Source organism: Pelodiscus sinensis, chromosome 1 (assembly GCF_049634645.1).
Source record: "Pelodiscus sinensis isolate JC-2024 chromosome 1, ASM4963464v1, whole genome shotgun sequence".
Lineage (NCBI taxonomy): Eukaryota > Metazoa > Chordata > Testudines > Trionychidae > Pelodiscus > Pelodiscus sinensis.
Window position 1 is genome coordinate 218,610,974 of NC_134711.1, and position 13,833 is coordinate 218,624,806.

The following is a 13,833-nucleotide window of genomic DNA, read 5'->3' on the forward strand; positions in this document are numbered from 1 at the left end:
TAAATCTTTCCTTGGTTTTTAAGGGCATGACTGCAGGACCAGGCACACAATTCTGAAAGCACATGCTTAAATCCAATTCAAGGCAGGAAAGTTCTCATGCATGTTTTTATGTTTCTTTAACTTAAAGTTACACACATGTTTAAAATCTTTCTTGAATCAGGGCTCAATCTCTGAGCTGGGGAATGATCCTGAGGTAACATTATAAGACACTCACTAAAAATTGTACTTGAACTGCATACTTAAAACTGCCTATCACTCCCTAACTGGGCACTCAAATGCACCTGAACATTTTCAATACCTGTTGCTCAAAGATGAAATTCACTCTGCCTATAAGAAACCTGAGAAAGTTGTTCCTTTTAAGGTGAGAAGGACTTTTAAAAACATCCTTTTCCAGTATTGTCTAAGTGGGGGTAATTTAGATTTATTTAAAAAACCATAACACATAACTGACCCTTCACATGGACCATACCAAGAAAAGCCTTGATTCTGCAAAACAATGGTTCTCAACTTTTCCAGACTTCTTTACCCTTTGGGGAGTCTGATTTGTCTTGCATACCCCAAAGTTTCACCCCACTTAAATACTACTTGTTTACAAAATCAGAGATAAAATACAGAATTGTCTCAGCACACTGTTACTGAAAAAAATGCCTTACTTTGGCCTATATTTATAAAATAAATTAGAATATAAATATTGTTCCTACATTTCATTGTATAGTATATACTAACAGTATAAACAAATCACAGCATGGCATTTTAGTTTGTACTGACTTAGTTCGTGGTTTGGTTCCTCCCCCCTTTTTTTCGCAGCTTGTTGCACAACTAGGCAAATATTTAAGTAATTTGAAGAATTGTGTGTAAACCCATGGGTAAACATTAGGGATGTTAAAATGAGTTTATGCAAGTAAATATGAATTGCAGTGGTTACATATGGGACGGGGCAGGCAGTTCCCACCTACTTCCCTCTTCCACGCAGCTAACTCTGATATAGGCTCATCTGCTAATGGTTATACTTTCACATCCCTAGTACATGTATCTTTTGTTGAAAAACACTGCTGTGGGTTTGTGTGTGGGTTTTTGTTTGTTTGTATCCAATTTCCAATTGATAAAATTATTAGGAAAAGTGACATACTTGTTATCTGAGACAAAGGTTATGTTGATTAAGTCAACCTAACTTACAAAATTAAGTCAACCTAACTTACACAGCTGCCAGTGTATTTGCATTGCTTGCGCGTGTCTTGTACTGATTGTCAGTGCAGAGCACTATGAAACGGTGCCTGGAAGCCAGTAACAGTCGACATGAGCAATACACTGGCTGTGCTAAATGTTCTCCAGAAAAGCACCAAAAGAATGGCAACAATCTTGTCCTACAAAAATTGCGCAATCAAAAGTCATTCTCAAACAGAAGCCACATACGGAGATTCCCCTGAGTGTGAGAAGATTCTGTTGTTTCTGCAACCTCTTTGGATTTCTGACAACCCCTAATCAGCACTTCCTGAAACAAACCCACATATAATACATTACCATGTAAGCAAACTAGTTTACACAATGTTGTTGATTCCATTCTATGCTTTCTATTAGGGTATCCAAACAGCAAGTGTGAAAAATCAGGAGGGGGAAGGAGGCAGTAACAGATGCCTACAAAAGACAAAGCCCCTAATATTGCACCACCTACTCACCCTTGCTTTCTTCAAGAAAATCTTTAGGTAGGTATTATGTCATGTGGAGTTCCACAGTATAGGAAGAAATCAGTGGAAACACAGGGAGCTTGAGTAGTTGCAAGTGTCCATTTTATTGCATAACACAGAACTAACTAGAACCAGCCCAAACCAGCTGGGCTGACCCTAGTGACCTAACTCAGTTACTATAACAACAACATCTATATCTACAACCCAATATACAACAGTAGGATTGAACCAGTTTGAGACATTTACAGCTCTGCTCTTGCCAACACTAAATTCCATGAGCAGCTTTACTCTTGGAAATCACATTAAAGTTCTGTACGCACAAATGCAAAATTGGGCTGTAAGAAGTCAACAATGCAAATGGGAATCCACATATCCAAAGCATAAACAGAATTTTGTAGGACCAAATGTCTCTTTCACAGATAATAAGCTACCATATTGTCCGTATCTGTAGTGTTGGGGCTTGCCTATTCGGTGAACGAGACAGAAAGAGATGAAGCATGGGCCTAGTGCTTGAACCAAAGTAAGTAAAAGTTATACTACCAGTGACAGGCCACGTCAAAAGCAAATGTTTGCCTGAAAGTCAGTGCCTTTCAGCACTAGAACTGCTAGCACTGATAAAAGCACATGAAGTATGTAAATAAATTCAATCAAGACAGTACAGGGGCACCACGCTAAGTACATAATAAAATAGTTTAAACCAATGTGAAAGTAGAAAGAATTATACTGTAAGAGAAAGATGAATTATGCTGTAATAATTGAATAAGTTGAAGGAATACTGTTTGTCTCTGAACAGGAAGAAGAAAAGTATGTTAATGTTGTTTGTAGGTATGCAGATTCCAGAGTGCTAGCCAGAGTTAATAGGAAAAGGAACATTAGGTGTTAGGGAGAAAGCAATTTGACATAACCAAGTAGATATGGACAGGAGATTGCTGTGTGCTTGATGTGGAAATGAAGATACTTGACTAAGTCTCACACTAATCATGTGAAGTTTTGCCCCTCCTTTTAATCCTGTTAACTTGACTTTCTCTTGACTGTATAAATCAAGGGGTTTGAACCTTGTATGGTGCTCACATTTTCTGGATGCATTTTAGCAGAGCTTTGCTAAAATAAACAGAGCGGTCTGACAAATCTGTGAGTCCTGTCTGACTTTGACACCAACAAGAGTGAAAACATAACAACGAGTTGTAAATGCTTAAAAAAAAGTACAGGGGGATGTACCAAATGTGTCATTAATGCATAAGATGATCCATACAGTGTGTAACTTAAGTTGTTCATATCTGCCTATAAATATGGGGGTACCTCAACTTAACTCTTTGGCTAGGGGGCAATAGTAAAATCCATACTATCAACTAAGCTGTGTCTACTGTCCAGGGTACAAATAAGTACAGGCTCAAAGGCCACCTGGCTACCAACAACTATTAATGTAATTCGTTCAACAATAAACCTGAATTGGGTGTCTTCGTACCTTATCTGAGTCTGTGGTCTTTGGGGGCTCTCGTAAAGTCTATTATGCTAGCTACCTGCACAAAGCTGGCATAATATACCAAGGAAGCATACAAAAATGCATGCAGCCTAATACTGATCATCACTGAAGGAGAAGAGGATCTGTTAGGATGCCACACCAGTAAAATCTGAATTTACTGTACCACTGTACAGAACTACTACATTGGGGACCCTGGACAGAAATATTCCCACCCTCAACTAACAGTAATGCATGCCAATAATTAATGGGGAGGGAGGGCCCTTTGAGATGCTTAGAAATGTAAGCAATTGCTTAGGCTATGTTTACACTACCACTTATGCTGAAAAAAATATGTCACTCTTGTGAGTGAATATTCCACCATCCGGAATATCCTAAGCATTGTACATTACACTGATATAAGCACCTGAGTGCACTGTGCTATGTCGGTGGAAGAACTTCTGCGAATTTAGCTTATACCTAGGGCCAGATTAACCCCTAGGCTAAAAAGGCTCTAGCTAGGGCCATCACAGCCATGAAAAAATGAATAATGCATCATGAAATATGGTCTTTTGTGTGCTTTTAGCCTATACTATACACATTTCAAGGGGAATTCAGCATTTCTGAAATGGGGGGAGGAGCGACCCAAAAGGGAACTGCAGAAGGTCACAAGGTGCAGGTGTCACAGTATTGCCACTCTTCTACACTGCCTTCGGAGGTAGGTAGGTAGAGAGTGCCAGCTGTTAGCTGGGAACCCACCTCTGAAAGCAGCACCCTGCCAAAAGCAGCACAGAAGTAAGCATGGCAATACCATACCATGATACCCTTACTTCTGTGGCAGGATTGCCACCCTTCTGCTGCTGCCTTTAGAACTGGATGGCTGGAGGGTGCCGTTGCTGACTGAGCTCCCAGCTCTGTAGGCAGCAGTGCAGAAATAAGGGTACCAATACCTTATTGATATGTCCTTATCTCTGTGCTGCTATGGCTCTGCCTTTAGAGCTGGGCTCTTGGCCAGCAGCTACCACTCTCAAGTTGCCCAGCTTTCAAGGCCACTCCACTGCCAACAGCAGCACAGAAGGGTCATTCTACCACAAACATCCCCTATAATAACTGTGCAACAATTACAACACAGTGAAATTTCAGATTTAAGTACCTGAAATCATGAAACTGGCTATTTTAAAAATCCTATGACCATGAAATGGACCAAAATGAACCATGAATTTGGTACAGCCCTTAGGTGCACCCATGGCCAGGCAGGGGGCATGGCAGGAACTGAGTATGTGTAAGTGAGCTTATTCACGCAGCTCTGCTGGAGACCTCCTGCCAGCAGAAAAGGCAAAGCAGACTCCTCCTGTCTGTGTCTCCCCATGCTGCAGGGATACACTGCTGTGTCTCAGGTATCCCATTAACACTGGTCACCAGACACTAAAAATAGAGTTACCATAGTTGAACTTTCAAAAAAGAGGACGCTCCTGAGAGGGAGTGTATCTGTACCAGTATCTACCAACTCACATTGTATTAATGTGCTATCACTATTTAACACATTAAACAACGTGAGTTGGTAGATACTGATACAGATGCACTTCCTCTCAGGAGCATCCTCGTTTTTGAAAGTTCAACTATGGTAACCCACAGCTACTACAAACCGAGTTACCATGGGAACCCATGCCAGCTGTGGGTGTAGTATGAGCAGCTATTGTGTCTTCACTCCTCAACCCACCCCCGACAGATTTCTTCGGAGCTCTGCCTAGTTGTCAGGGAAAGAAGAGGCTTCCTCGGTCCTCCTCAGCTGAGAATGGACTCTGCCTCCTGATCCTCGTGCCCATCACCATCGTTGTCTATGTGTGCTGGTCCCATTTCTGGACAATTGGAAGAGGCAGTACCAATGTGGTAGGCTGGGAAGCTTGCACAGAACCCGTACACTCTATCCCAGTGGTCCCCAACCTTTTCAGGTTGGCGGGCGCCAGGGGGCGTGGCCGTTCGCCCGCCGGGCGCCAGGGGGCGGGGACACTTGCCCGCCCGGGGGCGGCCCCCCCCATAGCCACGCGCCCGGGGTCAGGGGCCCCCCCCGATAGCCACGCGCCCGGGGTCGGGGCCCCCCCCCGAAAGCCACGCGCCCGGGGTCGGGGCCCCCCCCCATAGCCACGCGCCCGGGGCCGGTGCGCCCCCGTAAGCGCCGCGGGGCCAAGACCGGGGCCGGGGCCCGCGCGGTGCCCCCGGGGGCGGGGCCAAGGCCGGCGCCGGAGCTGGCAAGGGCACGCGCGGTGCCCCCGGGGGCGGGGCCAAGGCCGGAGCCGGCAAGGGCACGCGCGGCGCCCCCGGGGCCGGGGCCAGCCATGCGCCCGGGGCTGGCACCTGCCAGCCCAGATTGCTCCGCGGGCGCATGTAAAGTGCCCGGCGGGCGCCATGGCGCCCGCGGGCACCGGGTTGGGGACCACGGCTCTATCCAGTTCCAGCCAGAACTATGCCTCTCCCATGTATAAGGAACAAACATTTGTAGGAAAAACAAAACATCTGGATACCATACTTTAATTTTTACAGTACTTTCCACCAAAGGGCTTCACATCTATAACCCATTGGGTTCAACAATGAATTGAACTGTATTAAAAATCACAGAAAGCCAATCTTTTTCTTTGATGTATTTCTCTGTCTTGGGATACACAGGAAAAGAAGTGTCACAAGCTAATACATCTTTGTATTTTAAGAGGTTGCAAATGCACTGGAGGAAGTTCAACGGACAGTGTTGTAGGTTTCTCCCTCTCCACTCCTTAAAGGATTTTAAATCCCTTTCTTAACAAACTATGATAGAAAGACTGGCTAAACAGGCTACGGTTCTATCCTTCTACAATGTCTCTAGCAGTTCAATCTATCATAAAAGTACCTCACAGCCAGGGAAGGGGTGCATATCCCCCAGGTGGGAGAGGTCTAGAATCATCCTGCACCCCCCAACCAGATTAAGGAATGGAGCAAACTGCATTTTCTCCTCACTCCCTGATGAAAGGGAACAGCTAGCAATGTTCCTGTAGGAATCAGAGGGGAGCAGAGAAGCTGCAGCTTCACCCTCCCTTCATACAACCAAACCCTTACCTTGCTTCAAGTTATAAGAGGAATCTGCATACCAAATTTGGTGGCCCTGGCTCTTACTGTTTAAGAAGAAGCAAAATGCAGGACAATGTAGCACTTTAAAGACTAACAAGATGGTTTATTAGATGATGAGCTTTCGTGGGCCAGACCCACTTCCTCAGATCAAATAGTCTGAGGAAGTGGGTCTGGCCCACGAAAGCTCATCATCTAATAAACCATCTTGTTAGTCTTTAAAGTGCTACATTGTCCTGCATTTTGCTTCAACTACCCCAGACTAACACGGCTACATTTCTATCACTGTTTAAGAAGAGTTCTTGAACGAACAAACAGACAGACTTGCTCACACACAAACAAAACTCTCTCAAATATATAGTAGATTTGAGAAAAGAATGAAGAAAAAGGACAATCGCTACTGACATTTACACTGTAGCCTTATTGACTTCACAGGGAACAGTTTTTTGCACCAGAATAGATTTTGGTCCCTTCTGCTTTTCACATGCAGTACAGCAGAATCTCATTCACTTTCCTACCCTAAATTCTGAGCACTTTAAAGAAAAAAAAACCTAAACAATGTCTGCTTGATCATTCTACACCAGCCTTAAACAAACACAAGACCTGATTTAAGAAGGATACCACTACAGCAGCCTTGTTTGTATTTAAGAAATATTAAATGATTAACCGATAAGCATACTGGCAAGCATGAGGCTTACTGGCATACCAGTTAACCAGCAGTTGCCTGCGAAATGTGGCAGTGGACACCTGCGCTGGGCTGAAGCAGCTCACAGTTACGGTGGGGCTGGGCAGCAGAAAGAAGTGAATCAATGCAGGTAATCATTTAACTGATCTTATTTAATGGTTTTAACATCCCTAGATATGCTGTTCTTTTGAAAGATTCTTAATGATTTTTTTTTTTTAAGATTCTAATAGTCAATGAAGTATTTTTTTCAGAGGGGGCAGGGAATACAACAGGAAACAGAAATATTTTTGTCAACTCCTAGTCAAAAGCTGAAAAGCTATAGATTAAGTTTGCTTAGTATTTATGTAAGGATTCTGAAGAGATAACATAGTAGACAAGTGTTAAATATTATAACTGGGCATTGGATAACCATCTAAAGATGTGTCCGTTCTAGCTGTTATCTCTTCCTTACAGAAAACTGAAAACAAACAAATGCAAACCGTAGTGGGTTGGTACCCAGAGAACTCATGCTTAAAAAGCCCAATATCAGAACTGCTGATCACACATTTTAGAACAGATAATACTTAGTTCGGGCATAAGTGCAGGGGACTGGACCAGATGGTCTCTCAAGATCCCTTCCTGTCCATGATTCTATTTTAAGGGCACATCTAAAACTACATTCTTCTCCTGAAAGAGGAATGTAAATGAGCCCGATCGAAATGCAAATGAAGGGCAGATTTACAAATCTCAAGCTTCATTTGCATAATCACGAGAGAGTGCTTTTTCAAAAAAGGGTTTTTCGAAAAAGAAACCAGTCTAGACAGAGTTCTTTTGGAAAAAACAAAACAAAACAAAACAAAAAAACCTTTTTTGAAAGAACCTGTACTCCTGAAAAAATGAGTAGGGGTTCTTTCGAAAAAGGGTGTTTTTTTTCAAAAGAACCCCGTCATCCAGACTGCGGTTTCTTTTTCGAAAAGTCCTTTTTCGAAAAAGTTCTCTCACGTGATTATGCAAATGAATGTGAGATTTGTAAATCCACACTTCATTTGCATTTTCAATCGGACTCATTTACATTCTTCTTTTGGAAGAGGAAGGTGGTTTAGACATAGCCTAAGAGTCTAATCATGGCCGTCCAGTATAATAGATGGGGGAAGGCATTGCCTTCCCAAACCGCCAGCCTGGCCCCATTTCTCACTCCACCCCCATAATACCTACCGTAGGCGTTCTAAGGCAGAGTATTGAGCCCGCCGTCCCAGTGCTCCTGGAATCATGTGCCGCCTACCCTTCCCATACTCTGGGACCAGGGAGGCTGAAGATGCACACCCACCCTCCCTGTGCTCCAGGGCTGGGGAGGCTGGGACACGTGCCCGCCGCTCTCCCACGGCTGGAAAGACTGGGGCCGGGAAGGCTGCATACACACATTGTCCACCCTCCCCATGCTCTGAGGCCTGGGAGGCGCATGCGCTCTCAACCTACTGTCCCCCTGTGGTGGGTGGAGCGGGGAGGCAGCTTGGATCCCGTGGGGGACGGGGCCTCAGTGGAAGGGGCAGACCTGGAGGTGGTGCTCGGGGCTTGCCTCCCCTATCCCTATGTTCACCCGCAGCCCATGATTCTAATGCGGAAAAGTTTGGTGACAAAATGACATAACAAATCACTGGAGATCAACTAGACAAACTGGGCACCATTCCACAAATAATATTTGAGTTCCTGGAATTCATTGTCCTCAAACAGTGCAACACTGGGAGGCAGCTTTCAGATAAAAAACAGACCAAAATACAATGTCCCAAAGTAATTTTCCCACTATACTTCCTCTACTTCAGTGGATTTTACACCTGAGTGGGTTTCTTTTACATAATATAAATCGGCTACCTTTTGGACTACAGTCAGAGTGAAACAGAATCTGTGGGGTAGAGTCCATAGCTTGGGGAAATCAACTGCAAAAGTTGGCTTTGCACTGTGTCATGTGGAGAGCTGAGGGCAGAAGCACATGATTGAGAGAGGTGAGCCTAAAGGGGAATGCAGTGTTCATCCTCATGCAGATAAGTATGCCACTACCTAGCAAGCAGGAAGACTAAGAGAAGGACAGCATAGCATCTCTTGTTCTGCCTCTTACTCAGAAAGATCTGTTGGAAGAACTGAGCGTAGTAAGCATAGAATGAACTTGCTTTTACCTAAATAAAATATAAATCGCTGTGTAGATACATGCTTATTTCAATGTTTTTGCAATATGTGAGTCATACTTAAAGACCTTCCCTCCCATTAGTCCCTCATAACCTTAATTGGGCCCTGTTTATGGTACTCACGAGGGGTTTTTTTTATAGGAAGGGGAGATCTCTGTATCATGGGTGTGGATTCTCTTCACACCTCCAGCACTGTGGGTGTAGACACGCTCACCCTGCTTATGCTTCGCACCAGCTCTGGGCAGAGACAGAAGCATGCTTACTTTTGCAAGCGGCGAGGTCTCCACGTACTGTGGGGGCTGTGCCTGGCAGGGTGCTACCGATTCTCCCACACCGTGGCTCACGGGCTCCCTACAAGTGGAGTTTGCTTTGCGCGGCTGGGGCTCAGCTGCTCTCCGGCCCGCAGCTCAGTTTCTCGGCGTACTCCAGAGACGCCCTGGAAGAACGAGAGAGACAAATGTGCAGCGTCTCCACCCACCGAGCCAGCCCCGCGCCTTCCCCCCGGGGGCCGAAGCAGCGCAGCCCGCGGCCCCCTGCTGCTGCTGCTGCACACCTGCTGAGCCTGAGCTCCCGCGCGCGGCGCCGGCAGCCCCAGCTCCGCGCCTCTCGCGTAGGGGCGCTGCAGCCGGCTGCCTCCTCCCCTTCGCCGGCTGCTGAGAGCGCTTGCGCCGCCCGGCTCCTCTGACACGGCCATGGCCGCCTCTTCCCGCCGCCCGGCTGCGCCGCGGCCCGCCACCCACCTGCTCTTTGACATGGACGGTCTCCTGCTGGGTGCGTAGCCCGCGGCGCCGCTGCTCCCCGCCGCCTTGCTGCCACGCCAGGCTGCGGCCCCTTCCTGCAGCAGCCCCGGGCTCAGCCGCTAGTGCCCTTTGCTGCCAGCCCTGTCTCTGCAGGGGCAGGCTGGAGCTAGGTCCCTGGGCTGCTGCTGCTGCTGCTGCAGTTCTCTCCACTGCTCTGCCCGCCTCACTTCATAGGGCTGCCACCAGGGCGTGCTGGGGGAAGCTGGGTGACACGGGTTTCAGCCCGAGAGTCTGGCCTCCTTGGCAAGGCACTGGGCTCCAATTCAAGCCTCGGAGTTGAGGTGGCACCCGGATCTAGTGCAAGAGGCCGGACTAGGCCAGCGATTGTTGGGAGTAACACTGGCAGCAGACAAGTTGCTGTGTAAGCTTTGGGTTCGTTTCAACAGGGTTGGTTGCTTCCTGCCATAAGTACACAAAACGCGATATTTCGGACTCGTGACAATTACTGTTCGGTAGTAGCGCTGTCACTCCCGTGGGCCTTGATGGTTTCATTCCCCGTGGGACTGTTTTGGTGTATTTAAGCAGGACATAAGTGCCTGCAGAACCAGAGCTTTATTTTGCACCGCTACTGTAAATGAATGCAATTCTTGTGTATGGATTTTGGTTTTTGATAGGCAGTTGATGTGTCACATGCATCTGACGAAGTGGGTCTTTGCCCACGAAAGCTTATGCTCCAACACTTCAGTTAGTCGATAAGGTGCCACAGGACTCCTCGACCCTAGTGTAGGAAAGGAAACTTTCCACCTGGACGAATTCTGGAAAACATGGTTTCCATGCTTTCTCCTGAAGGGAGGGAGAAGAGAGACAGAGAGCGGTCCTTTTAGTTTAGTCCACTATATAAATTAACTGTTCTATTTCCATTCTGGAAAACATCAATTTTTACTCTTCCGTATTCATTCAGTCTCCATTTAATTTAAAGGAATATCAGTTTCAAAATATTGTGCAAATTTATTTACCTGTGTTGCCAATAGTACCTTACATAATGTAAGAAAAGAAAGAATATTTAAAGCGCATTAACCTATTACTATTTAGGCAATTTGTTCACTGTTTTGCATTTCTCACATGACAGTACCAATTATAGAAACCAGAACCACTTGTTTATATTCAAATTTCAGTTTCAGCTTCTAAGTTCTTCACTTCAGCAGGATACTAAACCAACTGTTTTCATTGATTTTAATGGAAATATTTATATTGGCCTTGTTTATGTTTTTTATTATTAGTGTTTTTTAAATTAAATAGTGTCATTTTACAAATTTCTAGTGTCCAAGATACTCCTCTAAGTGAAAGAGTCTAATTTACCAACATAAGTATATAGGTCCTGATCCTGCAAGTACTTATATACATGAGTAATTTTATACTCATTGGCAGTGTCACGGATTTTTTTTCACTGTACTTCTCTTGTACAAGTGTTTTGAAGATTGGTGCTTTGTTATAGTGTCCAAAGGTATTTTTGTGAAAGACCATACCATCTCTAGTTAAAAATAATATTTCTATAATACTTGAGATTTTTGTCTTTATTAGGTACCACAAAACAAAATTGATTAGTTTTAATTAGTCTTGTTAATCCAACAAACCCACAGGGTTCATACAATGAAGGAGCTTAAGGTTGCCCTAGAATGTGTGTTGTATATCACACTGAGAAATTAATTATAAGGGATACCAAGTTCTTGGACCAGAGTTTGCTAAGGCTGGGACACTTCAGGTATTAAACCTTCTGCTTACTGTTATTAATTTAATCTTTTCCAGGCAGTTATGGATAAATATGCCATGTTTTTGTGTCATTTTCTGGATTTGTTAAAAGTTAGACTTCAACTACAGCGTCTTATGTGCAGATGTGAGTTAGCAAGATCCTGGAGCCATCTGGATTAATGCTAACTTTTTTACCTTCCTTGAAATTGTGAGGTAGCTTTCAGATTAAAATTTTCAGTAACTGTTATATGCACTACTGATATGATTCCTTTTTAAAAATTGAAAGAATGCATTAAAACAGTAAGATGGTAATAGGAAAACTATGATTAAATTGCACTTTAATGTTTTCCAGTAAAAGGCACAATGGGACACCAGTCTAATGATTTATTAGTGCATATCATTATAAATTAAGTATCAGAGGATGTATGACTTGTTTTCACTTTCAGTTCTAGGGGAATTCTGTTCCCTGCATGGAATGCAGAATTCATACCTTCTGCAGATTTCTTGGCTCCTCCATTTTTCTGCAGGACAGCCAAGAATCTGAGGGGAAAACACACCCATTCCACAGCAAATCATCTCAGAGAGGAGGAGGAAGGCTGGACCTGCATGTGTGCATTCATGCAGAGATGTTAAGTAGGTGGGGTTGGGCACCTGTCTGCATGCAATTGAGTCAGAGACACTCAGGGTAGGCCCACACTATAGGGAAAAGCCTATCTAAGCTATGCAATTTGAGTTTGGATAGTAGTGTGACTCAAGTCGCTGTAGATCTACTTACAAAGGGGTTCACAACACCCTGGATCCCCTTACTTCATCTTGTTATGGTGAATAACAGAGTCAATGTCCAAACAATCGGTAGTGAATTTAACAGTTCTTCACTAGACTTGCTAATTTGTCCCTTAGTGGATCAATCGCTGCAGCATCTATCCAGCCAGTAGTAGGACAAGCTCTCATTCTTTTCCTCTCCTCCCTAGATACAACTAGGCTGCAGAGTTTTTGCATCCCTGTAAACCTCGTTCTATGAGGAAGTGGGATTTTTTTCTGACAGTGTAGACAGGCCAAATGACGGAAAAGCCTCTTTTGGGAGAAAAGCGGAAAAAGATATGCAAATTATGGTTTGCAATTTGCATATCTTTTCCTGACTTCTCTTTGTAGTCTAGACACAACCCCTGTTGTTGAATCCTGGGCTTGGAGGCATAGGGCTGTGTGAAATAGATTTTGTCCTTGAGCATAGCAAAAATTTTGACAGCTAAAAAGGCAAGCTGCTAAAGTTTAATTGTTCCCATTCTTAGTCAATTAAGGCTTCTTTACCTTGCCAGAGTAGTGTAAAGGAGCCTTATTATAAATTACTGACTTCTTAGCTAGGAAAGTCTATGTGCTTTCTGTCTTTTTTTTTTTTTTTTCTTTCCCCTGTGTCAGAAAGGCACAATATAGTTAGATTACAATTCAGGATCTATTTTACTTACCCATGTTTTTTTGTTTTTTTGTTTTTAAACCTGCAGGACGATGATTAGCAAAACTGTATCACTTTTTTGGGTGGGATTCTGAGTCATTTAAAGTGACATTTTACTTTACAAAGCACCAAGTCAAAATGAAAGTAATGTGTATTAAATGAAAATCCAGGATGATCAATGAAATACAGGGTCTTGATTACCAAGTATTTGTAACTTAACTTTCATGTCTATAGGAAATGGTGAATAGTTACAGTAGAGTCCCACTTATCCAACCTTCGTTTGTCCGACGTTCTACTTTATCCGACATAGCCGGATAAACCCTGGAGTTCTGCAAGAAATCCCCAGCCAGCCTAGAGCGGTATGCAGCCCCCAAGGCCAGCTGCCCCGCGCTACCATGCCGCATGCAGCCTCCCCTGCTGAAGAAGTTCCAGCAGCAGCCCCTGAAAGCAAAATTAAAACCCCACGCTGCCGCCGGACGCCCACCATGTGACCTGCCATGTGACCGGGCCCATTTCCCCTGCCCCAGCTGCAGATCATTGAGAGTCCAGCCCATGGGTCAGAGCCTCCTGCCGGCTCCGCTTGGTCACGATGCAGCTGGGGTCATCCCCATCCCTGCGCCTGCCTCCCAGGGTCCCCGTTCCTGCCTGGCCCCTTCCCTCCCTGCAGCCCCCGGACACGGGCTAGGAGAATGGCCCTGCCCGCTGCCCCGTCACTCCGGGCGCTGCTTCTGCTGCCTCTGCTGCTGCCGCCCTTCTCAGCGGCCTCCAAGCGGAACATCCCCAAAGTACTGCTGCCCTTCACCTGGAGCA

The 13,833-nt window shown here is 44.9% G+C and overlaps 2 protein-coding genes across 7 annotated transcripts in view; one reads left to right on the forward strand and one right to left on the reverse strand.

The window, feature by feature from the left end:
- The window catches only part of STS (steroid sulfatase), a 187,368-nt gene extending 177,119 nt beyond the window's left edge, over positions 1–10,249 (reverse strand). Inside the window, exons 1-2 of one of the 5 annotated variants that reach the window (XM_075915380.1) lie at positions 9,825–10,249; positions 9,348–9,520 (exon numbers count right to left, since the gene is read on the reverse strand). The gene's annotated coding sequence lies outside the window, so the exon portion shown is untranslated. Of the gene's footprint in view, positions 1–1,676; positions 1,904–9,207; positions 9,321–9,347; positions 9,521–9,637; positions 9,758–9,824 lie in introns of those variants that run through there. The other 4 variants (XM_075915349.1, XM_075915356.1, XM_075915363.1 and 1 more) reach the window with 4 other exon arrangements.
- The window catches only part of PUDP (pseudouridine 5'-phosphatase), a 121,630-nt gene continuing 116,611 nt past the window's right edge, over positions 8,815–13,833 (forward strand). The window contains exon 1 of one of the 2 annotated variants that reach the window (XM_075915411.1): positions 8,815–8,904. In XM_075915411.1, the coding sequence (XP_075771526.1) occupies positions 8,892–8,904 (13 nt within the window). In that variant the 5' untranslated portion in view covers positions 8,815–8,891. Of the gene's footprint in view, positions 8,905–9,721; positions 9,856–13,833 lie in introns of those variants that run through there. The other variant, XM_075915394.1, reaches the window with a different exon arrangement.